At 44.3% G+C, this 26,373-nt stretch overlaps 1 protein-coding gene across 1 annotated transcript; it reads left to right on the forward strand.

Moving 5' to 3' along the window:
• The first annotated feature begins 1,895 nt into the window (after positions 1 to 1,895).
• LOC308478468 (phospholipid scramblase 2-like) lies at positions 1,896 to 26,145 on the forward strand. The gene is made up of 9 exons (XM_081008284.1): positions 1,896 to 2,064; positions 8,765 to 8,797; positions 12,488 to 12,637; positions 18,435 to 18,592; positions 19,585 to 19,627; positions 21,496 to 21,716; positions 22,980 to 23,141; positions 23,547 to 23,708; positions 24,655 to 26,145. The coding sequence occupies exons 2-9, from the start codon at positions 8,785 to 8,787 to the stop codon at positions 24,712 to 24,714; spliced, it is 969 nt and encodes a 322-aa protein (XP_080864410.1). The 5' UTR covers positions 1,896 to 2,064; positions 8,765 to 8,784; the 3' UTR covers positions 24,715 to 26,145.
• Positions 26,146 to 26,373: the final 228 nt, after the last annotated feature.

The raw sequence follows: 26,373 nt of genomic DNA on the forward strand, positions 1-26,373 counted from the left end.
AGCCCACAATAATACAGACTTTTTACGTCATTTCTGTATCTTGGCTGACCACTTAGATTGCTACATTCTTTCCCAATCTTCCTTTTCAGACTATTGCTTGTACTGGATGCATAACACAAAAATGGGGGGGGGGGGGAGAGAAAGAGAGAGAGGGAGTTAAACATGAGAAAAATGATTTAACAAAATAACAAAACGAAGTGTTCTTCCAAGAAGTATTTTTAATCCTACATTGTATACATATATGAAACACATTACAAAGAATTTGGGGGGTGCCACTAAAAATGGCAACCTCAGGTTAGCTTCCCTGAGCTGTAAAGAAACTCAATTATTACAGTCCTTGGGATACCATACGTTAGGAACAAATGAGGAGAACCATGTGTCCCTTTTTGAGCTCCTTGGAGGAAAAAGTGGAATATAAATGTGACAAATAAAGCAAACAAACAACCCCTATTGTAGGCTTGTTTTCACCCTGCTGATGCTGGTAGCCCCACACATACTGTAAGTTACGCAAGTGTAAATTACGCTGGCTTTCTAGTTTGCATTGCTCTTCCTGAAGAAAGGCAGCTTCCTACAGAAAATGAACATTTTGTTCATATGAGAACAAAAAGGAACACATTGGCCAAAGTAATAAAAGCTGGCAGTAAGGTACACAATACTCAATATAATAGATGCATTATACAAATACTGTGGTTATGTCATCATTATATACACAGTACACCCTGCTTAAGCACTCAATATCTGAACTGCACTTATTCTGGCAATTGGCAAACCAAGTTACATAGCTATAATAATACATCATACAAACAATATCAGGAAAGTATACATTTTTGAAAACAGTTTATTGTAATGGATGATCCAACCCTGTTTAAATTAACATCTGTACTGAGTATATAGAGACGTGGGTGGCGCTGTGGGTTAAACCACAGAGTCTAGGGCTTGCCGATCAGAAGGTCAGCGGTTCGAATCCCCGCAGCAGGATGAACACCCGTTGCTCTGTCCCAGCTCCTGCCAGCCTAGCAGTTCAAAAGCACATCAAAAGTGCAAGTAGATAAATAGGTACCACTCTGGTGGGAAGGTAAAGGGCGTTTCTGTGTGCTGCTCTGGTTCGCCAGAAGTGGCTTAGTCATGCTGGCCAAATGACCCGGAAGCTGTACGCCGGCTTCCTCAGCCAATAAAGCGAGATGAGTGCCGCAACCCCAGAGTCGTCTGTGACTGGACCTAATAGTCAGGGGTCCCTTTACCTTTACTGAGTATATATTATGGTTGGATGCCACAGTATTTGTTTGTTGACGTCTGTGTTTCATTATGTCTTTGTACTGGTGTTGTAACTGTACAAGTATTATTCTGGAAATGATTTTACATAAGCTTTTCTGTTGAAAAATAATTTATTTTAGAATAATAGAAACAACAGCCATCTCTCTAGCCAACTGTTTTGTTTTTGGTTTCTCTCTCCCTATGGTCCTCTCTTGTTCTGTTCACTTCACTTTTCACTTACATACTGCTGCTCTTCATCAGAAGATCACATAAAAATACCCCACCCCTCAAAAAGGTAGGAGCAAACTAGATAGACAAATCACTCTTTATTTGCAGACCTAGCGGCTGGGCGAAATCTCCATTCCGAAGGCGCGTATTTAGCATGGAAAATAAAAAGCCAAGCCCCCAGACCTCATGGCACGTGGCTCCCTCTCCATAGCCTTTGCAAGGCACAACCTAGTTTTCAGTTCCTTTAAATCTAAACCCCGCTTAGCCCCCGGAGACGGGCGGGCAAGTGAAGGTGTTCTGAGCAGGGGCGCTCCCAGGTACAAATTCCCCCACTTGTGGGCGTCGGCCGGGGTTGCGGTTCCACTTCCTCCTCGCCAGAGGCTGCTCGCTTTGCTCTCGCCGCTGCTGACGTCGCCGCTCCCGGCCGACCCCCGCCCCTTCCCGGAGCCCCGATCTCGCTTTTATCCCCACCCCCAAGTCCGCCCTGCCAGTCCAGAGCGGCTGGGAGACGATTTGTTAGGCAACAGCGCGAGGCGATCAGCTGCGAAGGGACGCGTCCGGCGCGCGAGGCTGCTAATCCAGGTACGTCAGGCGCTTCCTGCGTTAGAGACGCTGGACTGAATAAAGACAGGAGCGCGGGGGAGGCAGAGAGAATTACGGCCGCTTAAGAAAAGACGCGACGCCTACCCATCCTCGGGTGCTGTTCACTCGTGGGCGGGCAGCCCCACAGGTGTGCGGCTGCGGCTAAACCCGGGGAATTGTTCTAGGGGGAAACTGCGGGGAGACGAGAGCTGCGTCGTGGTTTCGCTTTCGTTTCCGACGGGCTTGCTCTCCGTGTTCTTGGCGGAGGTCGTTTTGCAGCTCTGGTCTTAGTGGTCCTCTTTCTGTCGTCCTTCTTTCTTCCTGCTTCAAATGGGCCTCTCGTTCAACAGGGATGTGTATTTCTTCCCTTCCCTCGGTAAAGATGTTTGTTCCTGTGCGGCTAGGTAGTGCTGTTTTTGACGGGGGCGCGTTCTGCCCTGATAGCACCGCTATGAGGATCTTAATTTCAGGGTCGAGGGTTCGAGCCTCATATTGGACAAGGAGTTGGACTAGATGACTCGCGGGATCCCTTCCAACACTACAATGCTATGATTCTACGTAACACTCCCCCCTCCCGCTGCCATCTTTCATTTTGGCAGCCTTTGCAAGTCTCCACCTGTGACCTGTGTCCGTCTGAACTGCAGCTGTATTGATGTATTCCTTTGCCTTTCTTCCAAAGATCTCATGGCCCTGCTAATGGTTCAAAATGTAAATGGTTCACCCTCCATTTTATCATCACAACAACCAGTGCTATTTTTCTAGAAAAAGAGGTGTCGGTACTCAGTATGAACGCCTCCTTTGCTCTCTTAAAATGGCAATGGCGCCCACCTGAGAGGTGCCGGAACTGAGTTCTGGCTAAAAGAAAGAAAGAAAACAACCTTGCAAGGTAGGTTAGGCTGAGAAGCGGTGATTGGCCCAAGGTAACCCAGGGAGCTTCGTGGCTGTGTGGATTTGAACCTAAGTCTGGAGTCTAACCACCACCTTTGTGTTATCCCTCACCATTGGTCACGCTGGTTGGGGCTAATGGGAGTTGCAGTCCATCAACAGCTGGAGTGCTACAGGTTCCTCATCCCTCCTCTACACCTTCAAATGCATTGAAACCGCTTTCAGAACTTCTGTTGAAATTGCCAAGATCAGGAGGGGGTGGGCAGTGAGTACGATCCTGCTCTGCCCTTGACCTGTTCACCCCAATGGTGGGTGGTGGCGACACATGTGGTGCACACCAATCCCACTCCTAACCTGCATGGGGGCTTTTTGGAGAAGCTTTGATACCTGTATGCAGATAGGAACAAATATCTTTCAGACATTGCGCTGAACATGAAGAAGTCGGGGTGGAAAATCTTGACAAGTCACAAGAGGTTGTGAGATGCCTTCCAAATTGGACAGTATTCATAATTTTTCTATACCACTTCATCATTGCACATTCTCGGCTTATTAGCCCTGTCTTGTGCAGTAGGGTTCTCCTATCCTTTGAGTGGTTCACGAGGCCACAGGGAAGTTGGGAAAGTAGGAAACTTGTCTGCTATGGATTTGCAAAGTTAACTAACCTTAGGATCTAAGTCACCTACTTGCTGATTTCTGCTCAGACACTGAGGTCCAGCACCGAGGGCCTTCTGGTGGTTCCCTCACTGCGACAAGCTAAGCTACAGGGAACCAGGCAGAGGGCCTTCTCGGTAGTGGCGCCCGCCCTGTGGTACACCCTCCCAGCAAATGTCAAAGAGATAAACAACTACCTGACATTTAGAAGACCTCTGAAGGCAGCCCTGTTCAGGGAAGTTTTTAATGTGTGACATTTTAATGTATTTTTAATCTTTGTTGGAAGCCTCCAAGAGTGGCTGGGGAAACCCAGCCAGATGGGCGGGGTACAAATAATAAATTACTATTACTATTACCACAGTTGTAGGGTTTTTCTAGTTGGTGAATATTGCAGATTTTGTAGTTGCAACAGCCCTACAGCAAAATCTGCATCATGATAGCTTGTGTTCATAGTATTAGGCTGATGTGGTCAGCCTTGTTGCTGTGCTTGAAATCTCCCTCCCTCCCTAAATGCAGTCTAGATGAGAGTTGCCTTAGTAGCACTGACGTAATTGATGCCAGGAATTGATGCCAGCAAAGTGTGGGGAAGGCTGAAGAGTTCAAAAAAGAACTGGAAAAAATACTCCCTTTCACCTTTTGACCTATATCTTGCATCAGTGTTCCTTGGTTCATTGTACAATGTAGGAAATGCTTTCTGTCAATTAAGTAAAAGGAAGGAAAACTAGCAGAAAGTATTTCCTACATTGTACAAAGAAAAAAGTGACGCAATTTCTAAACTTCGTGTAATCTAGATCATGTTAGTGTGAAACACACTTTTGCTCTGCTTTGGTTTTCTAGAGCAAAACAGAACAAATTAGGCAGATCCCGCCCCCCCCCCTTCACTGATATATAATCTTAGATTGCATGATCAATAATTGCCCAGTGTTTTGTAGCCTGGAGAAAAGTTGGAAGTCAGTTTTAGGCATCCATGTGCAAGTGGGAACTTCTTTTTTCAAGAAAGCTCAAAACAAACACTGCAGCCCAACCCCCCTTTGGTGCCTCTGCCCAGCTCTGCCAGGGAAAAAAAAACAAACTCTTTTGGATATCAGATTGCAAAGTCCCATTAACTTCAGTGGTACTTACTCAGTAAGAGTAGGCTCAGGATAGCAGACTTACTTGTGTGTTTTCCAACGTTTTAAAAGATCATTATAATAAATTTACTTGGAATTGTGCTAAAAATCAGAGTGCACAAGGCAGCCAACAAAAAAAAAAATGAGTTCATCATAGTAACAAAGAAATGAAGAATGTGGTAGCAAACAAGAACTGATCGAGTCCTGGGTTTACAAGTCTATTCAGTTATAATTAATATTGCATCATTTAGATCTCCCGATGGACATTGGGTAACTGCAATCCTGCCAGCAGTTTCCCACAGTATCTGGGCAGGACCCAAGTAAATGTAAGCACATTTCAAGTCCTAAGGAAACCAGTAGGAATGCCAAGCACATTCTTAACCCTTTCCCACTGGAATCCATGGAGCTTATTTTTTTTAAGGTGGATCCCGTTAGGATTTGTTTTGGCATTTTGTTGAACGAGGAAGCTGTTGTGGTTTGGGGGGGTCTACAAATTTGTGGCTTTTTCTTTTCAGCCTGTTTCTGTGAGTAGGTGACACCTCATTGTGGGATACTTTGCTGAAACTTGTTAGTCCTCAGCATTCTCAAATACCTCCTCCCCTGGCCAGGCTCTCTGCCTCGGGGACCACGTTGTCTTGGGTGCTGCTAGCACCTTCCATCAGTGACCGTCAACACAGCCCTGCAAAAGCATCAGGTTGAGTGACGGCATGGAGCACTGGTGCTTGGATGTGCATCTTCCAGCCACAGCATACAAGCATGCCTGTCTGCCATTCTGGCTATGGGGCAGGAAAAGCTGGCAGGTGTGTTGGGCAGTGGTCCATTAGGGCAAATGGGGGCACTACCCCACCCACCTCAGTCTGCCTTCAAGCAAGCCTTCACCTGCCTAGCATCTTACTTGCGACCAGTAAGGTTTGCCTGTCACTGACCCTGCCTCCATCTATTGCTTGTCTCCTTGCCTTCTGCCCTACAGTTCTAATGGTACCAGCCACCATTTCTGTGTTGTGTGGGCTTTTTCTGGGAGGGGGTGCAGTTTATCTCTGTATTGCAAAGGCTCTCTAGGTACCTCGGTCATACACCTGCCAAATGACATCTATCCTTCCTCCCAGTTCAGCAGCATGTATCTCCATTTGTAACAAAAGATTAAAAAATTGTATAAAGTAAATTCAGTTTGTAATTATTGTCTGAATTAACTGTACTTGAATATACTAAAAACGATAATTTCATGGCAGACCATTTGGTGAAACTACATGTTAAGTAAGGAGCACGAAAACTGCAATTCTACTTCTTTCAGAATTGCTGCTGAACATAATCTCATACATAAAAAGCAAAGGTAGTCATGTTTGTCCATAAGAAAACACTTCAAAGTTGGTCCAAACATTTATTAAAAGGTAAAGGGACCCCTGACCATTAGGTCCAGTCGTGGCCGACTCTGGGGTTGCGGCACTCATCTCGCTTTATTGGCCGAGGGAGCTGGCGTACAGCTTCCGGGTCATGTGGCCAGCATGACTGAGCCGCTTCTGGCGAGCCAGAGCAGCGCATGGAAACGCCGTTTACCTTCCCGCTGGAGCAGTACTTTTTATCTACTTGCACTTTGACATGCTTTCGAACTGCTAGGTTGGCAAGAGCAGGGACCCAGCAACGGGAGCTCACCCTGTCGCGGGGATTCAAACCGCGACCTTCCGATCGGCAAGTCCGAGGCTCTGTGGTTTAACCCACAGCACCACCTGCGCCCCTAAACATTTATTAGGCCAATCAAAATGTAACAAAATTTGTGTTCTCCAGAACTATTTTGTGACATTAAAGGTATGACCCAATTGTGGATTTGGGAGTTCCATGCAGGCTTTAAAACAGGAAATTTCTTCGTGAGCTAAGAGGAAAATCTTCCATACCATGAAATTCACTTGAAAGTGGGTTTTCATGAAACCACAGTAGATCTTGATGGAAAGTTTGCCAATATAGAACTTGGCCTTGAACAAACACAAAAGCAGGAAGATTGATGGTAATCTCTGGACTACAAAAGGGCCTCCCAAAGTAAATAAAAGTTTCTGTGTGTTCGTGGGCAGCTGTTGCACTGCAGCTTTTGATTAAGAGAAAAATGACCTGGTAGATTTGTGTTTGGTTGTAAACCTATATCACCCGATACAATGCGTAAAACCCATTGAACAAGATGGGACTCGCTTCTGTGTAGGCACGCATTGGATTGCACGGTAAAAAAATCAGTGCAAATATTCAATAGAACTAATATTGTATATCACTTCCTGGGGTCCAAGTTCTCTCTGTTTTTCTCCTCCAGAGGGAGGAGCATTTTTGTTGCATTGATTTTCATCTGACTCTGAATCTGAATCTGCTCTTTCTTGTACATAAGTATTTGGTTTTCATTTGAATTCATGCACCTTCAACATTTTTTATGCCATGTACTGGAAAGACCTGGGGGAGTTGGGATATTGAAACTGGTGAGGTCTAGAATGATGAAGTGGCTGAGCTTATTTTAAAGCGACTGTGCTTTAAAATAAAGAAAATAAAAAGATTCCTGTGGTGATTTCTTGGAGGGTTAAAGTGGATTTGTGTTGGGTTTTTTAAAAGGTTGAAGTCAAATAGTGGACAGTATATGAAGTTCTAGGGCTGATCAACATATTTAAGTTTAATAAGCTACTGAGGTCCCTACATCTGTAGGTCTTTAAATACCTCAAATATCAAATGCAAAATATATAACTTATCACTAAAATGGAGACTGGAAAAAGCCAACATGATACAGGTTTTTTTAAAGGGGCTTGTACAATATTAGAACCCAGATAGCCCAATGTCTGTTCTGGATAGATTGGTGTAAAGCATTGTTAAAGACAGACTTGCTAAGAACAAGGAAGTATCCATGTGGTTTCTGCAAAGGGAAGTCCTTCCATGCCAACCTTTTGGAGGTATTGAGAGTGTAATCAATCCTATTCATGTGCTTGGTTTTTTCTCAAACCGAAAGCTTCCACAGAAAAGGTCTGTTTTTGTGTTGGCACCCCCTAAATCTCTTGTGGGGTAGGTACCTGAAGAAGGGCCTCAGATTATGATTTCAGGGTCTGGGTCGGTTCCTATGAGGAGAGGAGTGGTATTGTGGTCCAAAGGCTTAGTAAATATTTGATTGGATCCCAACTTGCCCTTCCATTTGCAGAACTCCTGCCATTCAAGAAAAGGACTGGAATCCCTTCCCTGTTCTCCAGTAGCAGTTCCCAATGAGCAGAGCTCTACCCACAGAAACTTTGGATCCAACCCATTATTTAACTGTTTCCAGAAAGGTTTTTGACAGGAGCCCCTTCATATGTTCAAAGAGTGTGTAGAGGAAGAAGTACCACTTTTCTTTCTGCCTCCAGTTCTAAGGGGGTGCCATCCTCCCCACCTCCAAGACAAAAATCCTAAGGGGAAGCCTATGTTTGCTAGGTTGTGAGTAGCCAGAAAAGAGACCATGATAAATAGCTGAATGGACATGTCGACTTGATGTGCGGTAATGATGTAAAAGGCAAATTCCATGCTAGGAATTGTTAGGAAAGAACCATTTCGTTTTCAAAAATTATAATGCCTTGATATAAATATGGTATTGCCTTCATATAAATCTATAGCACAGCTACATTTTGTAATGCAGAAAGGAGCAACCAGATTGCCCTCAGGCCCTGCATTTGAGCTTCCTCAGACATCTTATGGGCCACTGTGAGAACAGGATACTGGACTAGATGGGCCACTGGTCTGATCCAGCAGGCCTATTCTGATATTCTTAATTAGTGAGGTCAGACCATCTTCCTACCAGGACTGGTGAAATCATTTTGAGCCTTTTAGTTCAGGCAAGTGGTTACTGTGACTGTTCTTACAAGTGGACACATTGAGGCAAACTCAGTAATTTATAATAATATATTTGCTAAGGAGCCAGGCTCCAATCATGAATGGGGATGAGCTGGGATTTATAACTTTGGTAATGCCAAAGTGAATAATACAAAATTAGGAGGGAGAGAGGAGGATATGGCAATGTTGCTTTTTATTTAAAAAAAACAGCAACCATCTTATTTTGTTTTTTTCAGAAACGAGTATACAAAGATTCATGGAACCCCAGGGTGAGTAATATCTTTCTGCTTTAATTCTGCGAATGTTCATTTTTGACACGGACCATCTATAAAGCGTTGTTTTCCTATTTGCCTACTGTGTGCCTGTTTTGGCTGCTCTTGTTGGACACCAGAGGTGGTAAAATAGGGTACCTGCAGAAACAGGAACCTTGTGGCTGGTATGTTCTTGTGAGGTAGAAGTACAACTAGACTTCACTTTCATCTCCATGAGCCCTCAACATTTGCTGCAAAGGGTTGCAGATTGTGGGTGTGTGCTGGTGGCTGCAGGAAGCAGAAAACGAAGTCCACTCAGACATTGTATGCTCAACTCTTCAAACACGGGTTAACTATTCCATTGGGAGTTTAAATAATTTGGAATGAACATTACCAAGGTTCTCATCAAATGTTCTAGAAAAATCAATTGAATATTCATTTATTTTCTTTTTGCTTTATTGTTCAAATATTTGCTTTATTCAGATGTTGTTGTTTTGCTTTAGTATTTTTCCTAAACTGGGTTGCCTTCCCCAAATCATGTACAAAGTGAATCTTTCAACATAAAATATATGTGGAAAGTGGGGAATGAGAGTAGCAGCCCATTAAACAAGCATTCAGGATAGCCCTATAGACCCACAAAAGAAAAGGTAAATTCCAAATACAGTAGTACCTCAGGTTACAAACGCTTCAGGTTACATACGCTTCAGGTTACATATGCTTCAGGTTACAGACTCCGCTAACCCAGAAATAGTGCTTCAGGTTAAGAACTTTGCTTCAGGATGAGAACAGAAATCTTGCTCCGGCGGCGTGGCGGCAGCAGGATGCCCCATTAGCTAAAGTGGTGCTTCAGGTTAAGAACAGTTTCAGGCTAAGTACGGACCTCCGGAACGAATTAAGTACTTAACCTCAGGTACCACTGTACCTTTTAGGATTGTGTTGAAATCATGTTAGTTCTTGTTGAACAATAAAGTGTATGCAGGATTCCAAGCTTTTAAAGATATACTGTATTTTTCGCTCTATAAGACGCACCAGACCACAAGAAGCACCTAGTTTTTGGAGGAGGAAAACAAGAAAAAAAATATTCTGAATCTCAGAAGCCAGAACAGAAAGAGGGATCGCTGCGCAGTGAAAGCAGCAATCCCTCTTGCTATTCTGGCTTCTGTGATAGCTGCGCAGCCTGCATTCGCTCCATAAGATGCACACACATTTCCCCTTACTTTTTAGGAGGGAAAAAGTGAGTCTTATAGAGCAAAAAATACGGTATTTCCTGCCAGAGTTCCATGGCTGTAGAAACTGAAAGACAGGCAGAAATTCAGAAGGTGTACTGTTCCCCTCACTGTATTGCTGTGGTGGTAGAAGTTTTGCCTATTTAGTTTTCTTCTCCATGCATTTCAGCTGTTGAAGGGTGTGGAACCTATGACTCTCCAGCTGCTTTTAGACTCTGGAGGCCAATGCTCAGGGATTATGGGAGTTACAGGTTCCCCGCCCCTGTGTCAAAAGCACATAACCTCTGGCAGGAAAAGAAAGCAGCATCCCTAGTAAGTGAAAATAGCACTCCAAAGGAGGGGTGGCTAACACCCCAGAGGACAGGATCACACTTCAAAACGACCTTGACAGATTAGAGAACTGGGCCAAAACAAACAAGATGAATTTTAACAGGGAGGAATGTAAAGTATTGCACTTTACATTAACAGGGAGAAATGTAAAGTATTGCACTTGGGCAAAAAAAATGAGAGGCACAAATACAAGATGGGGGACACCTGGCTTGAGAGCAGTACATGTGAAAAGGATCTAGGAGTCTTGGTTGACCACAAACTTGACATGAGCCAACAGTGTGACGCGGCAGCTAAAAAAGCCAATGCAATTCTGGGCTGCATCAATAGGAGTATAGCATCTAGATCAAGGGAAGTAATAGTGCCACTGTATTCTGCTCTGGTCAGACCTCACCTGGAATACTGTGTCCAGTTCTGGGCACCACAGTTCAAGAAGGACATTGACAAACTGGAACGTGTCCAGAGGAGGGCAACCAAAATGGTCAAAGGCCTGGAAACGATGCCTTATGAGGAACGGCTAAGAGAGCTGGGCATGTTTAGCCTGGAGAAGAGGAGGTTAAGGGGTGATATGATAGCCATGTTCAAATATATAAAAGGATGTCACCTAGAGGAGGGAGAAAGGTTGTTTTCTGCTGCTCCAGAGAAGCGGACACGGAGCAATGGATCCAAACTACAAGAAAGAAGATTCCACCTAAACATTAGGAAGAACTTCCTGACAGTAAGAGCTGTTCGACAGTGGAATTTGCTGCCAAGGAGTGTGGTGGAGTCTCCTTCTTTGGAGGTCTTTAAGCAGAGGCTTGACAACCATATGTCAGGAGTGCTCTGATGGTGTTCCTGCTTGGCAGGGGGTTGGACTCGATGGCCCTTGTGGTCTCTTCCAACTCTATGATTCTATGATTCTATGATTCTATGAAAGGGTATTACTTTTGGAAATTATACAATTTATATGATTCAGACCTAGGAAGCTGCCTTATACCAATTTAGACCATTGGTCTACCTAAAGCATTGGCTGCTGACAGATCTCCATGATTTCAGACAGGGGCCTTCCCTAGCCCAATCTGTTTGCACATATTTTATACAAGTAGATATTCTGGTCGCATTCTGCAAGTGCTATACTTTTCAAGAGAGAAATCTCAGAATAGGGAATCTGGTAAACTCTCCACTTGAGAATTATTATCAAGAGAGTAAGGTTGTATTCATTGGGTTTATGGAAATGTTGGTGTAGGAATATTGCCACTTACCTGGCAGGTACATTGGCTTGATGCATTGATGCTGTTTTTACCACCCAGCAGAATGCAGCAACATCAGGAGGGTGGCTGCACCCCAATACGTTGGCTTTTGTAAAATGATCTGGTGGTTGCCCGTTTTGTTTTGTCTTTTAAATAGAATTTGCCTAAAAGTAAAGCTGAATTAGTGGGACGCGGGTGGCGCTGTGGGTTAAACCACAAAGCCTAGGACTTGCCGATCAGAAGGTTGGCGGTTCGAATCCCCGCGACGGGGTGACTGGTCCTAATGGTCAGGGGTCCCTTTACCTTTACTTAAAGCTGAATTAAGGGACAAATCCTATACACTAGAAACTGCCATAGAGCAAACCTGGCATAAATTAAGCTGGCATAAAGTTCACCAGATCCAAACTTCATTCAGGAGCAGGGCAACAGCTGGTTGAGTTGGTCTAAGCCTGGCAAGGGGGAAACAAGCCTTTGAAAAAGCTTTTGCCAGGTTTCCAGGTCATGTGGTCAAGCTGAATGGACTTGGGATCTGGCCTAAATCTCTCCCCCACCCCCACTCTGGTCTTGCTCTCCACCACACTCCCAGAACACCCTTTTTTCAGGGCTTACATGGGTTTAAGATCCAGGATGGGGGAGATAGATTGGCATATCTGGCTGAACTGCGGATAAAGCAGTTGAGCCATCTTAGCCTGACGGTGCCAGGAACCTCCCATCTCAGCCAGAGTTCGTCTGAATCCTAACCCCACTAAATCCTGGAAGATCTTGCAAACAGGATTGATCCCTAAATAAGGAGTGAAACTCAAACAGTATAATGTCATGTTTTGCCTTTATGTTTTCTGCTCCTCTCTGCATAAATGTAAATGATATATATATTTGCCAGTGTTCCAGAAGTGAGGCATTGAAATGTGTTTCCATTCTTCCAACAGATAAATCTGCACCTGTCCCACCAGCTCCTGGGTACCCTGGTTCTGCTCCTGGCTACCCTGGAGCACAGCCACCTTATGGATACCCTCAGTACCCCCCTGGGCCTGGTCAGTATGCCCCAGGGCCGGGCCAATATCCCGCTGGTTTTCCAGGTAAGCAGTTATTATGCACGTAAACTTGTATTTTACATTGTTGTGACACTTCCCAACATCACTTGCACTGATGCGCTGTATGTAAATTCTATACATTAAAAAAGCATCTATATATTTATTCTAGTGAATAAATTTCTATACCACCCTTCATATGAGGACCACAGGGCAGTTCACAATCAAAAGTACATGACATAACAGGCAAAACTATACCCTCCAGTTTAAAAGGCCATAGATTTGTTTAATAAGCCAAAGGCCTGGGAGAAGAGGGATGTTTTTGCTGTGCTCCTAAAGATATATCACAAAGGTGCGAGGCAAGCCTCCCAGGCAAGCACTCCACAAATGGAAAGACACCACACAAAAGGCCCGTTCCTGTGTTTCTACCCTCCAGACCTCTCGTGGAGGGGGACACCTCAGATGTTGATCATAGGGTCCAGGTCAGGACGCAAGGGAGAAACATGCTAAGAGGAAGGCACGCTTGGCAAATCCACACCGTGATCAACTCCCACCCGGAAACCAGTGTCCCCACTGTGGAAGGACGTGTGGATCCAGAATTGGCCTCTACAGCCACTTACGGACTCATTGTTAAAACCGTGTTTATGGAAGACAATCTTACTCAGCTACAAGTGATCGCCAAAGAAGAAGAAGATATGGGAAGAGGCGATCTTTGAAATATTGCAGTCCTGAGATGGCTTTATAGGTCAAAACCAGCACTATGAATTGGGCCCAGAAACTGTTTGGCAGTCAGGCCAGGGTTGGTGTTATGTGCTCAAACCGTCTTGCCCCAGAGAACAACTGACTATTGAATGCTGCACCAGCTGAAGTTTTTGAACCATCTTCAGAGGCAGCCCCTTGTATAATGTATTGCAGAAATCGAACCTAGAGGTGACCACAATATAGACCGCAGGTGTTAGGCTATCCCGGTCCAGATAAGGGCCAAAGCTGATGGGAAGCACTCTGCAACATCAAGGCCACCTGAGCATCAGGTGACAGCAATGGACCCAGAAGTACCTGCAAGCTAAGGACCTGCTCTTTCAGAGGGAGTATAACCCTATCAAGAGCAGGCCACCTTCCATGCATTTGGTTAAGGGAACCACCCACTAACAGTGCCTCATGAGCCTTGCCGATCAGAGGGTTGCGGTTCAAATCCCCGCTACAGTGTGAGCTCCGGTTGCTCTGTCCCAGCTCCTGCCAACCTAGCAGTTCGAAAGCACATCAAAGTGCAAGTAGATAAATAGGTACCAGTGCGACAGGAAGGTAAATGGCATTTCCATGCACTCTGGCTTCCGTCACGTTGTCCCGTTGCTCCAGAAGCAGTTTAGTCATGCTAGCATGATGTGGAAAGCTGTCTGTGGACAAACGCCGGCTCCCTCGGCCTGAAAGCGAGATGAGCGCCACAACCTCATAGTCGCCTTTGACTGGACTTAACCATCCAGGGGTCCTTTACCTTTTTACCTTTACCTCTCGGCAAGTCATTACTGAGGCAGAACAACGATCCAGCACATCCACTGCCTCATCTGCAGATGTAACGGAGAAGCAAAGCTTGACCATAGAAATGTAGACCATTTGAGGAAAGGTCCATATTCTGTTCAGCTTCATGTTTTGGTCTCAGTTCAGGATTTCTTTTGGTGGACCTGTTCTGGGTCTCCATACAGTGTTACTATGTATGCATAAAATGAAACAGAAAGCATTTTTCCACCAGCAGAAAATATATTCTGCCCAAAGTCCTATATTTGTAAGAAGCAAAATGTTCCTGTATTGAAATGAATCTAAATTATGGGCTCATTACACTTTTGAATGGAAACTGGTGAGGGGTATGTTGGTTTGTGTTTGCCATGCATACAAAGCAACAGCAGGTGCTTTTTTTTAAAAAAGAAAGAGATTGTTCATCTATTTTCCCAGTCTGCATGTGCCCTGCAAATGCTCTGTGCAGGCTCTAGTAGTAGATCATTAGCTTCCTTGTGTTCAAGCTAATCCTAAAATCTGTGGACACACTTGATAACTATTCCCATTGAATTTACCTCTCTGGGGTAACCGCAAGACATTTTGGTGGTTGAAGCTGAAAATACAAATTGCTCTTATTAATATAGGACACAATCTGTATGGTTCTGTAGTTCTTAAACATCAGTCTCATCAAAGCAAGTGGGGTGGGCTGTTGCTGATTGTTCTAGATGTTCTATATTGTCAGAAAAGAGACTTTTGTTTTTAATTTTGAAACTATGATTGAATTAAAGGACAGCTCTTTCAATGCTGTAGCCTGTGTCCATTTCTTGCTTACGAAAATGCCCACAAAGGAGAACGCAAATGAATGGTAGAACCTCATGGCTTCTCAGATATTCCGCCAATACTTTACAGAGGGAGTGGAAAATCAGAAGCATATAAGAAAATCAGTTCTTGGGCATATAGAGTTGTAATGTTATCACCTGAAGTCTTTCAGTCTGTCCATGGCTGGCTATTTTTTAATTTATCTTCAGACTAATTTCTTCTTCTTCTTCTACTTCTACTTCTTCTTCTTCTTCTTCTTCTTCTTCTTCTTCTTCTTCTTCTCCTCCTCCTCCTCCTCCTCCTCCTCCTCCTCCTCCTCCTCCTCGTCTTCCTCCTCCTCCTCCTCCTCCTTCTTCTTCTTCCCCTCAACTACATGGACTTTATGTTTGCTAACCTAATTTAATAAATCTAAAGCTGCTTTAATCCATTCAATGCTGTCTGAACATATTTCTTATTTGTTTGTTTGTGTGATTTGATTTACATACTGCCCTCCATCAGAATATTTCAGGTGGGTTCACATGGCTAAGTTGCAGAGTTCAGGCCCTGTGCAGCAGTGCTATTTAAGTAAGAACAGCAATAATAGCAGTGGGAGAGGTACTCTTTTGCCTCTAACAAAGCTCTTCCAAATCCCATTAATTCCGCTGGCACACTGCGTAATGCAAGATGATGTTAATGTGAATGATGGTCCCTTCTGATGCAGGCCTTTAAATTAAAACAATGAAAGGGATGTGTTTATCCCTTGGAACATGCGTGCATCCAGCTTACGCATCCGTTAGATCATTTGAACTTGAAAAGCCATGCTGGGAAGGCAGTACACAATTGCTTCCCTGATTGCAGTTGCAGAAAGGTCACCTTGTGCAAACCGAAGGATGATGCTCGTGGGGCGGGGTATGTTGGGCATGGGATGGGGCAAAGACTGCTGATTAGGCAGGGTTGTAAGGGCCACAGTTCAGCCATCAATTGCGTGTTTTGCTTGCACAAAGTCCATAGTCGAGGCACTTTTTGCTTTTAGATTGATTTTCATTTTAAACTTTAAGAAAGGTTTTGTGCCAGAGTGGATTTGATTTAAATCAAATTGATTTAAATCAAATTGATGTATTTGCTGCCTGTGTTGCTGTCCCTTCCCTTCTGTTAACACCTTCCTGCCCAGCATATGTTCCTGAAACCTGAGATCCATTGGGGGCATGCAGGAAGGTATCTGTTTACTCTGCCTCTCTCCCTCCTTCTATGTGTGTATGAAATGCAAGTTTCTTTTTATAGACCAGATTTGCAGAAAAGTGCAGGGCTTGGTTGTTTCTTAAAAAGCTGTATCACTCCAAGCACCGCAAGGATTTGGAGCATGGGCAGGCAGACTAAGGCCTGGGGGCCAGATCCGGCGCAGGCGCTTTCTCAATCCGGCCCGTGGACAGTCTGGGAATCAGCGTGTTTTTACATGCATAGAATGTGTCCTTTTATTTAAAATGCATCTCTGGGTTATTTGTGGGGCATAGGAATTCGTTCTCCCCCCCAATATATATATATATATATATATATAGTCTGGCCCCCACAAGGTTTGAGGGACAGTGGACTGGGCCCCTGCTGAAAAAGTTTGCTGACCCCTGATTTGGAGTAACTTTCATGAAAGGCTGCTGCTTCCTTTCCTCTCTTTTATTTTCCGTCCCACCTCCAGTACCAGCAAGGGCCAATTGTATTTAAATTTTCAATAATAATAATAATAATAATTTTGTATTATTTATACCCCGCCCATCTGGCTGGGTTTCCCCAGCCACTCTGGGCAGTTTCCAACAGAATATTAAAATACAATGACCTATTAAACATTAAAAGCTTCCCTAAACAGGGCTGCATTCAAATGTCTTCTAAAATTCTGGTAGTTGTTTTTCTCTTTGACATCTGGTGGGAGGGCATTCCACAGGGCGGCTGCCACTACGGAGAAGGCCCTCTGCCTGGTTCCCTGTAACCTCACTTCTCACAGTAAGGGAACCGCCAGAAGGCCCTTGGCACTGGACATCAGTGTCCGGGCAGAACAATGGGGGTGGAGACACTCCTTCAGGTATACTGGACCGAGGCCATTTAGGGCTTTAAAGGTCAGCACCAACACTTTGAATTGTGCTCGACAACGTACTGGGAGCCAGTGTAGGTCTTTCAAGACCGGTGTTATATGGTCTCGGCAGCTGCTCCCAGTCACCAGTCTAGCTGCCACATTCCCCACATTAAATGGGGAGCGCCCTTTGTGTGGTCACACGCAGCCCCCTGGACCCTATGCATCACCATTAGCACAGGCTTGGCTTTGCCTTCCCCAGTTGGGATACCTGGAGGTCTCCGCCTACCTCAGCCAGTTACCCAATCGCGCCTGGGGAGGCGTTGCCAAGGTGATCAGGCCAAGGTAGGAGGTGGGACCACCCTGCGACACAATAGGGGGAGGATCTTACCTGGGAATCATCAGTTAGCTCCAGAGCTTCTCCCACCCTACCCACCCTCAGTTAAGACTTCTTTTGCAGGTTAACCTTTTCTCCACAGGTACGCGGGGCGCTGCTACGTCAAGGTCGCTGTTGAAGGGCCGGAAAGGAATTCTCCTGCATTGGCAGGTTTGCCTTTCCCGTAGCAAAACGTCACAACTTTGGCGGTATCAGGCCTTGGGCGGAATCCTTTAGTCTATCTTCCCTAAATGGGGGTGGGCGTGTAGCGGTGACCCACGCACCCTTCTCTTTGTGGTGGCGATCCCAGGGTTCCCCGTTAAAGGGGTTGTTTTGAGGGAAGGCTTTGGCCATATGCCTAGAGGTTGTCATTGCTCTCCCCTGTGACGGGGGCATAACAGGGGCGGGCTCTCTCTGCTTGAACATATGTTCTCCAGAACCAGCCCACCCCCCCCACACTCTAGATAACCCTGATGTTCCCCAGATCCCCGGCAGGGGACTAGGAGGGATAAACACCCAATGTCTGAGCCAAGGTCTACCCACATGTGAAACATAATAAAGTTGTGATCAATTCTTAATCCCATAGCACGTTGACTTGAGTCGTTATTCCACACGGAGTCCACCCAGGTTTGGGGGACTCCGACTGTCCATGCAATAAAGCACAGCTGGCTTGTGTGAATGCTGTTCTGTGCAAAAGAGCTGTTCTAAAAACATAAGATACCACAAATGTGCCTTCAACAACAAATGGCGGGACCAGAGCATTGCAGGACTACCTGCTTTCAGACTGCTTCTGAGTCTTGCTTCTGAGTAGACACCTACTCACAGAACTGTGAGTCCAGTATGCCCCAACATGTGGCTCTTGCCAGGAAAAAAAATGCATTGCATTGCCAATGGTGCAATCGCATGCACATGTTTTCTAATTTCTGTGTAATGCTGCAGAGGGAGAGCATTTTCTTTTACTTGTTTGTTATATTCACACCCTACGTTTTCATTTTAAAAATGCCATGGTTGGAATTTAATGTAAATTATTGCACCAAATCTGTTAGTGTAGGGGTTTGTTTTTTTAAAAGATTTTTATAATACAAAAGGTAAAAATTGTCATTTTGCATTCCCCTTCCAAGGTGCTCCTGGACAGCCACCCTACGGATTCCAGCCTGTTCAGCAAGCTTATGGAGTTCCCCCAGTTGCAGGCCAGCCCAATGGACCTCCTGGTGCTATGTGGATGCCAGCGCCACCTTCAATTCCCAATTGCCCTCCTGGATTGGAATATTTAAGCCAGGTACTTCTCTTTATGTCCAGCTTCTTCAGGAAAGCATACAAGTAATACTTCAGTGATGCTACACAATTTTTTCTCCCCCATAGATCCAATTGCATGTAGGGAGATGCGAAAGCATTTGGGATCCATTTAATAACCATTGAAATTGCTCCTAAATGTTGAAATATATATTCAAAGAGGTACAAAGGGGCATTTTTTCCTAACTGGGGGTGGTATTTGCCACTGCCATCGCTCGTCACCCGAAGAATCAGCAGTTTGCAAAAATGAAACTTGAGACTCAAAAGGTACACATACTTCACATGTGTGCAGCCACATGTACATCTCTCCCCCTCACGTACACACATTTCTCTCACACAGACCACACACACGTGCAAAACTCCCTACACTCTCGCTCGCACATGTACCCCGTTCTTCTCTTCCCAAGTGTATCTCTCCCTCTGTCCCTCCCTCCTTGCCCATATGCATTTTTCTCCATTGCACACGCATGGAGCATCCTCGAGCAGCTCCCACAGATTCAGAAAAGCCCCTCCACGGGTGAAGGAAGCCCCTTCCAAACAAACAACAACAAAACCCCACAAAAATCAGTTGTTCAGAAATTAAGTCCCCCAAAATACAAGGGCCACCAGCCCTGATTTAGAGACTTTTCACCATATGGAGGGTTACCTGACCACATGAAGGGGCTTATGAATTCCATTTGCTGATTTGTGAAATTTCTTAGCAGCATTATATTTGCTCTATAACTATAAGCAACTATAGTTACTTTCCAGATCTAAATTTTGACACATTTGCCAGGAAGCAAATTATATTGATTGGTTTTTGCTTTTCTTCATTAAAGAGGATTCTAAATTTATGTGTTTCGAAATGCAAGGAATACCTAAAACAGCAGTCCCTCGGGTTTTGTGAATAATGTAAACAGGTTGCAAGATAATTACTTGTGTAATTTTATTATTATTTGCCAGTTTTAACATGTTGGGTTTTTTTAATCTCTGTCATAGATTGATCAGATATTAGTTCATCAGCAGATTGAGCTCCTGGAAGGTACGTATCTTATGCTACTTAATATTGTTCATGCATTGAAAGATATTTCAGATAATTATGCCTCAACTGAAGTTGATGTTCAGTGTGTTTACTACAGGGTGAGGATTGGATGGTTGGACTTTATTTTACGGTGTTGCTGGAGAAACACCTGTTTTTAAAAATATGTGACTTATGAAATTCAATTTGTAATTAACCAAACATACATGTATATAAAAGAGAATGTGATTTATAGCCAGTTAGGATTCATAGAATTGTAGAGTTAAAAGGGATCCCAAGGGTCATCTAATCTAATGCAGGAATCACAGCTAAAGAATTCCTGATTGCTTTGGTGGTTATATGTATCAAGGTATAGTTCTGACAGGGAACAGTTTACTGCAGGGGTGGCTAACCTGTGCCCTTCCTGCAAGATGTTGTTGGATTCCAATTCCCACCAGACCCAGCATGACCAGTAGTAGTAGTAGTAGTAGTAGTAATAATAATAATAATAATAATAATAATAATAATAATAATAATTTATTATTTATACCCTGCCCATCTGGCTGGGTTTCCCCAGCCACTCTGGGCGGCTTCCAACCGAATATTAAAAACAACACAGCGTCAGGCATTAAAAATTTCCCTAAGCAGGGCTGCCTTCAGTTGTCTTTTAAAAGTAAAATAGTTGTTTATTTCCTTGACATCTGATGGGAGGGTGTTCCACAGGACAGGCACCACTACCGAGAAGGCCCTCTGCCTGGTTCCCTGTAACCTCACTTCTCACAGCGAGGGAACCACCAGAAGGCCCTCAGCGCTGGACCTCAGTGTCCGGGCTGGATGATAGGGGTGGAGACGCTCCTTCAGGTATACAGGACCGAGACAGTTTAGGGATTTAAAGGCACTTTGAATTGTGCTCAGAAACGTCAGTAAGTTATGGGACTTGCAGTCCAGCAACATCTGCAGAGCCCTAAGTTCCCCATCCCTGGCTTGTGCTACACAGAAATAGCCAACAGTGTGGTTTTTGAGGGCTGGGGGTGGGAATAACTATTGCTTTCATGTCAGTCCCTTTCTGTTAAAGACTTAAGTCCACACCAATACACGTTTCACACTTGATTTGTTCAAATGGACAAAAAAATCATTGTTTTAAGATCTCCTCAGGCATTACAAGAATGAGGAAGTTACCACATAGGAGATTGAGCAGTGGGGAGTGCCCAGGAAACCTTTGTGGCTCTGGGTGGCATCCTGCTGCACTTAGAAGAAGAAGAAGAAGAGTTTGGATTTGATATCCCGCCTTTCACTCCCCTTCAGGAGTCTCAAAGCGGCTAACATTCTCCTTTCCCTTCCTCCCCCACAACAAACACTCTGCGAGGTGAGTGGGGCTGAGAGACTTCAAAGAAGTGTAACTGGCCCAAGGTCACCCAGCAGCTGCATGTGGAGGAGCGGGGAATCGAACCCGGTTCCCCAGATTACGAGTCCACCACTCTTAACCACTACACCACACTGGCTCTGAGAAGCTGTTTACACAGGCCTGGCTGACCATACTGTTTAGCCAGGACCAGTGGATGCACCTCTGCTCCCTCTTCCCAGTACTGCATTCACCGAATCTGAATAAGTCTTGTAAACTGAGCTTTTGTGTCTTCAGGGGTGGGAAAATCACAGGATCTTCTTGAGGGCCAAAGTGGTGACATGCAGCTGTCATCACACAGGACTGCTTTGCATCCAGTAGAAGTGGTATCTTTGTAATCCTGGTAGAACTTGCCTAATGTTGTGACATTATGAAGTTCTTCAGGTTTTTCCTGCCCCACAACATGGGGCTGGAATTGGGAAGGGGGCCGTAGCTCAGCAGGGAATGCATTTGGATCAAAAGAACTGGACTTCTCTTCCTTCTCTTTCAGTACTCACTGGCTTTGAAACAGCCAACAAATATGAAATAAAAAATGCAATGGGGCAAAGGGTGTACTTTGCAGCCGAGGAAAATGACTGCTGTACACTGAACTGCTGTGGAACATCCCGGCCATTTACAATGAAAATCCTTGACAACGTGGGTCAGGAAGTCATTGAGCTCAGGCGACCTCTCAGGTGCTCCAGTTGTTGCTGTCCTTGCTGTTTGCAAGAGGTAAATGGCTTCTTGCTCCTTGAGTCCTTTGGCTTGTCTCAGTTTAAAACCACCAAGATGTGGATATTTACTTGGGGTGCTTTCTCATTTCTCTGACCGTGTGAGATGCCCCTCCTTAAATTCTTACACTGGCTTCCTGTCCAGCTCTAATTTCCTCAGGTGAGAAGAAGATCCCTGCTGGTTCAGGCCAGTAGCCCATCCTGCTCTCACAGTGGCCAGCCAGAAGACCATGGAAAGCCCCAAATCCAAGACCTGAGTGCAACATTTGAAATCCCCAGCAACTGGAATTCAGAGGCAAAGGGCTTCTGACAGCCATTGCCACTAGTAGCCGCTGATAGCTCTTCTCCTCCATGAATTTGTCCAATCCTCTTTTAATGTCTTCAGAGTTGGTAGTTAGTGATGCACTGTGAGAAGGAAGTGCTTTCTTAAGTTCTCACCCTTATTATTAGTTGCATTTGTTGGTTGCTTTGTACAAAAAACAACAACGTGTGGAAGTAACTCAACAAATATAAAATGAACAGATGAAATAACTTAAAACCCATAAAATTTAAAAAGTCATGTACCTTTGAGGCTAACTTAACCACTAAAAACTTGGGTTAATAAAAAATGTCTTTGCCTGGCACCAGGAAACTATGGGGCCAGACATATTGTCCTGGGGAGAGGATTCCACATATGGCAGGGTTTGGGGGTGGGAGGGAGGAGACACTACTGAAAAAGGCCATGCTCTTATAGTCACCCTTGGATGATGAAGAAGAAGAAGAGTTTGGATTTGATATCCCGCCTTTCACTCCCCTTCAGGAGTCTCAAAGCGGCTAACATTCTCCTTTCCCTCCCCCCCCCACAACAAACACTCTGTGAGGTGAGTGGAGCTGAGAGACTTCAAAGAAGTGTGACTGGCCCAAGGTCACCCAGCAGCTGCATGTGGAGGAGCGGAGACGCGAACCCGGTTCCCCAGATTATGAGACTACCGTTCTTAACCACTGCACCACACTGGCTCTCACCAGAGAGAAGGGCCTCTAATGAAGGCTGCAGGGTTTGGGGCGGTTTTTATGGGGAGAGGGGTTCCTTGAGGTACTGGGGTTCCTGAGCAACATAAGCCTTTGTACGTTAAAACCGACTCTTTGAACGGAGCCCAGACATTAATTGGTAGCCAGAGCAGTTGTTTTGCTTTAACATGTCTTTTTCACAGATTTTGCGACTTGGCTTAAAAAAACTGAAGCGCCTCCTTCTGACTCAGCTCTGTTTGTTCCTTGTTTTTTTTAGCTGGAAGTTCATGCCCCACCAGGCACACCAGTTGGTTATATTAAACAGCTCTGGGATCCCTGTCTACCTAAATTTGCTATCCAAAATGAAACCCAAGAAGAAATACTGAGAGTCGTCGGGCCCTGCATAGTATGCAGCTGCTGTGAAGATATTAACTTTGAGGCAAGTTAACAATATGACCGTGTCCTGTGAAATTTTATCACGTTGGCCAGGGGCCTGCATCACGGCACAAGCCATCGTGTCTACTTGTTGTTTAGCATTGGGAGAAATCTAGTAATCTGTAATCTGGTGTTGCCAGTTCATGGAGAAGCAAGTTAACCTGTAGTGTTAACTTGTTTTCTGTATTTTTTACCCTGAGGCTGTAGAGAAGTGGGGTCTGGCCTCCACCATTGGCCGGGAGACCAAAAAAACAAAAACACTGGGAGGCTGCACACTCTGTCTCCCTTCAACAAGTTATATAAAATGTTGACATTAGCCTCATGCCTTTTAAATACTTTGCAAATGTGAAGATTTAAAATGTCTTAAATTTCCAATTATAATGATCTCTTTTTTAAAAACAACAACTAGGTCAAGTCAAAAGATGAGAAAAACAACGTTGGAAGAATTTCCAAGCAGTGGACTGGCTTTGTGAGGGAGGCCTTTACAGATGCAGACAACTTTGGAATCCAGTTCCCACAAGACCTCGATGTTAAAATGAAAGCCGTCATGATTGGGGCTTGCTTCCTCATAGTGAGTCTGATAGTCTCAAATGTTGTGCCATTGGGAATTTTGGAGTCTAATTTAATGGACTTTATATGTATGCTCCTTACAGGGCACTTTGAGTCCTGTAGGACTTTCTGGTTCCTTTTGGCTGATAAGGACAGTCATGTAAAATTCCCAAGTGCCTTATGTTAATTAAAGAGCTGCAGAGATTTGCTGGCACTTCTTGGAATGATTATTGGCAATTTTAGCTTTGGCGCAAGTCATTGCTTTCATTGCTGCAGCACTGAGTGGCATGCATCCAGGAGGTAGATGGAGGAAGGAAAGCCATGCTAAATCAAATTAAATATTTAAGGTGATGGAATCTACCAGATTGTTCAATCTACTCAGGTCACTTCCAGGTTGTTACATTTTTCAGGTGGGATTCAGTCACATACTGGCAGATTTGGGTTGTGCAATTAAAGTAGATTTGGAGTTATTGCACAACAAACCTGCTCCCCCCCCAAAAAAAAAGTTTGTCTCCCTGTGAACAAATCAGGATGAATGCCAAACAGACAGGTTGTCTGGAAGCAACCGAAATTGCAGCTTAATGACACAGTGCCAGTTTTTACAAACATGGAAGCAGGAAAATGATGAACATGAAAGAGCCCAGTTGGATCAGACCAAAGGTCTAACTTGCCCAGGTTTATGTTCTCACCTATGTGAAGCCCATAAGCAGCACATGAGTGCAATAGCATTGTCTCTCATTTATATTCCCCCGTGGCTAGTATTTGGGATCTCTTTGATCCTGGAGGTAATAAAGGTCTATCTTGATTAGTAACCATTCCTTCTAATGACTTTCCTCATTAAAATGGCATTGGTTTTCAAAAACTTCTGTAAAATGGAATAAGTAGAAAAGTGTCTGAATATTGGTTTGCAGTTGCCTAACTGCTGTCTGTTTTGTTTGGTCTCTGTCCCCTCCCCCCCTCCTTTGTAGGATTTCATGTTTTTCGAACACTCTGGACAAAATCGGCAGCAGCGAGCTGGGGTCTGGTAGCAGAGCAGATTTCTGGATTATAAATACTTCTGAGAAAGCCTTCATCCTCATGTCACTTCTAGTCTTGCCTCGCTATCATTGTCAAGCCTGCTTTGAAGGATTCCCCCACCACACACACACACATTAAAACTACTTATTTTTGTATTGTGATTGCAGCTTTCACACCTATGTTGGAATAGTCCCATTTATTAGAGGCTGCTCAATTCTTGAAATATATACTGATTTTATTTTTTTAGTTTTTGATATATATATATACTTTTGGTGCGAGATCCTTCTTTGTGTATGTGCCAGTGCTCAGAGAGTAAACTGCATTTTGTGTGAGGAAAGGGGCAGTATCTGTAACTTGTGGCTATTAATTAAGGCAGGGATTCATATCTGTTCTTTGTATGTAGGGCTAATATACTGCTAAACTTTTGTTTTGTTTTGAGCCAAGAATACTGGACTGCAACTCCCATCATCCCTGACCAATGGTCATGCTGACTGGTGCTCTTGGGAGTTGTGAATCCACAACATCTGGAGGGTTTCCATCCCTTCCCTAGTAACTAAGGAGCTGATGCCATACCTCCCAAGTGCCTGGGGTTTTCCCTGCTGATGTTCGGTGTTCCCAGTGCAAATGCAAACATTTTATGTATTGCTTCTATAATCTCCAGTCCAAGATTGGGACTCATGAACCTGCATCTGGAAATTTAGATGCAGCACCCACGAACCAGTGCCTGGAACTTAAACGCATGCCTTGCTCCCACAACTTGTATATTTGCTGTAGAAAACACCAAAGCATTCACTCAGCAATCATAACATATAGTGCTGCCAACATGAGTTACTGAGGGAAATGGGGGCGTGAAGGAAAGATGGATTTACCAATCAGAGGGTGCTATTTAACCAAGTCACACTTGGAACAGACCCAGCAAAATCATTCACCTTACGTTATGACTGTTGTTGAATATCAATCAGAATGTATGTAAGAAACTGTATTAAGTGGTCCAATGTTTTAGGGGTAGCAAATAGCTCCTTCCAAAAATAAACTCTTGCTATGTTATGGTGCCTATATAGCCAAAGAGGGGCTACGAAAGGAGAAGAGAGGGAGATATTAAAGGTTTGCAGATATAGAAAAAATCATGGGGGGGGGGATACCCTAAGAGAAACCCCCCCCCCCATTTGATTTCTTTTTTAAAAAAAGCACTATGCTCTGTAGTCAGAAAATGCCAAGTGCCTGTATGGGGGGGGTGTGTGTGAAAGAATTATCCTGACAGAAGGCAAAGCTATATGGCTGGAGCACTCAATACTGCAACAATTGGTTGCAGATTGTACCTCACACAGAAATAGATGATGCTGTTGTATTTTTGACTGAATTTCGAAAAGGAAAGGAAAAAAATGTGTTAGCCTTTATATGTATGTGTGAAAAATTAAATTATAAAGACACATAAAAAGGAATCTGGCTTTTTGTACTTCTTCTTTTTTAAGTCAGTTTCTGAGGAGTTGTGTCCTGTTTGTGGGCTTCCCCTAGGCATTTGGCTGGCCACTGCCAGATCAAGAGGCTGGACTATTTGAGCCTTTGGCCAGATGCAGCAGGTCTTTCTTAAATTCTCAGGGGTTAACCACTGAGATCCTTCTAGGAAACCACCGAAAAAATGTGCAATAACTTCCCATAACTGTCATGGT

Source organism: Podarcis pityusensis, assembly GCF_964106645.2.
Source record: "Podarcis pityusensis genome assembly, chromosome: 5".
NCBI classification, from domain to species: domain Eukaryota; kingdom Metazoa; phylum Chordata; class Lepidosauria; order Squamata; family Lacertidae; genus Podarcis; species Podarcis pityusensis.

Coding starts and splice junctions, on each gene's coding strand:
- LOC308478468 (XM_081008284.1), top strand. Junction 21,717..22,979: donor GTCCTTGCTGTTTGCAAGAG/GTAAATGGCTTC, acceptor TGTTTTTTTTAG/CTGGAAGTTCATGCCCCACC. Junction 23,142..23,546: donor GTGAAGATATTAACTTTGAG/GCAAGTTAACAA, acceptor AACAACAACTAG/GTCAAGTCAAAAGATGAGAA.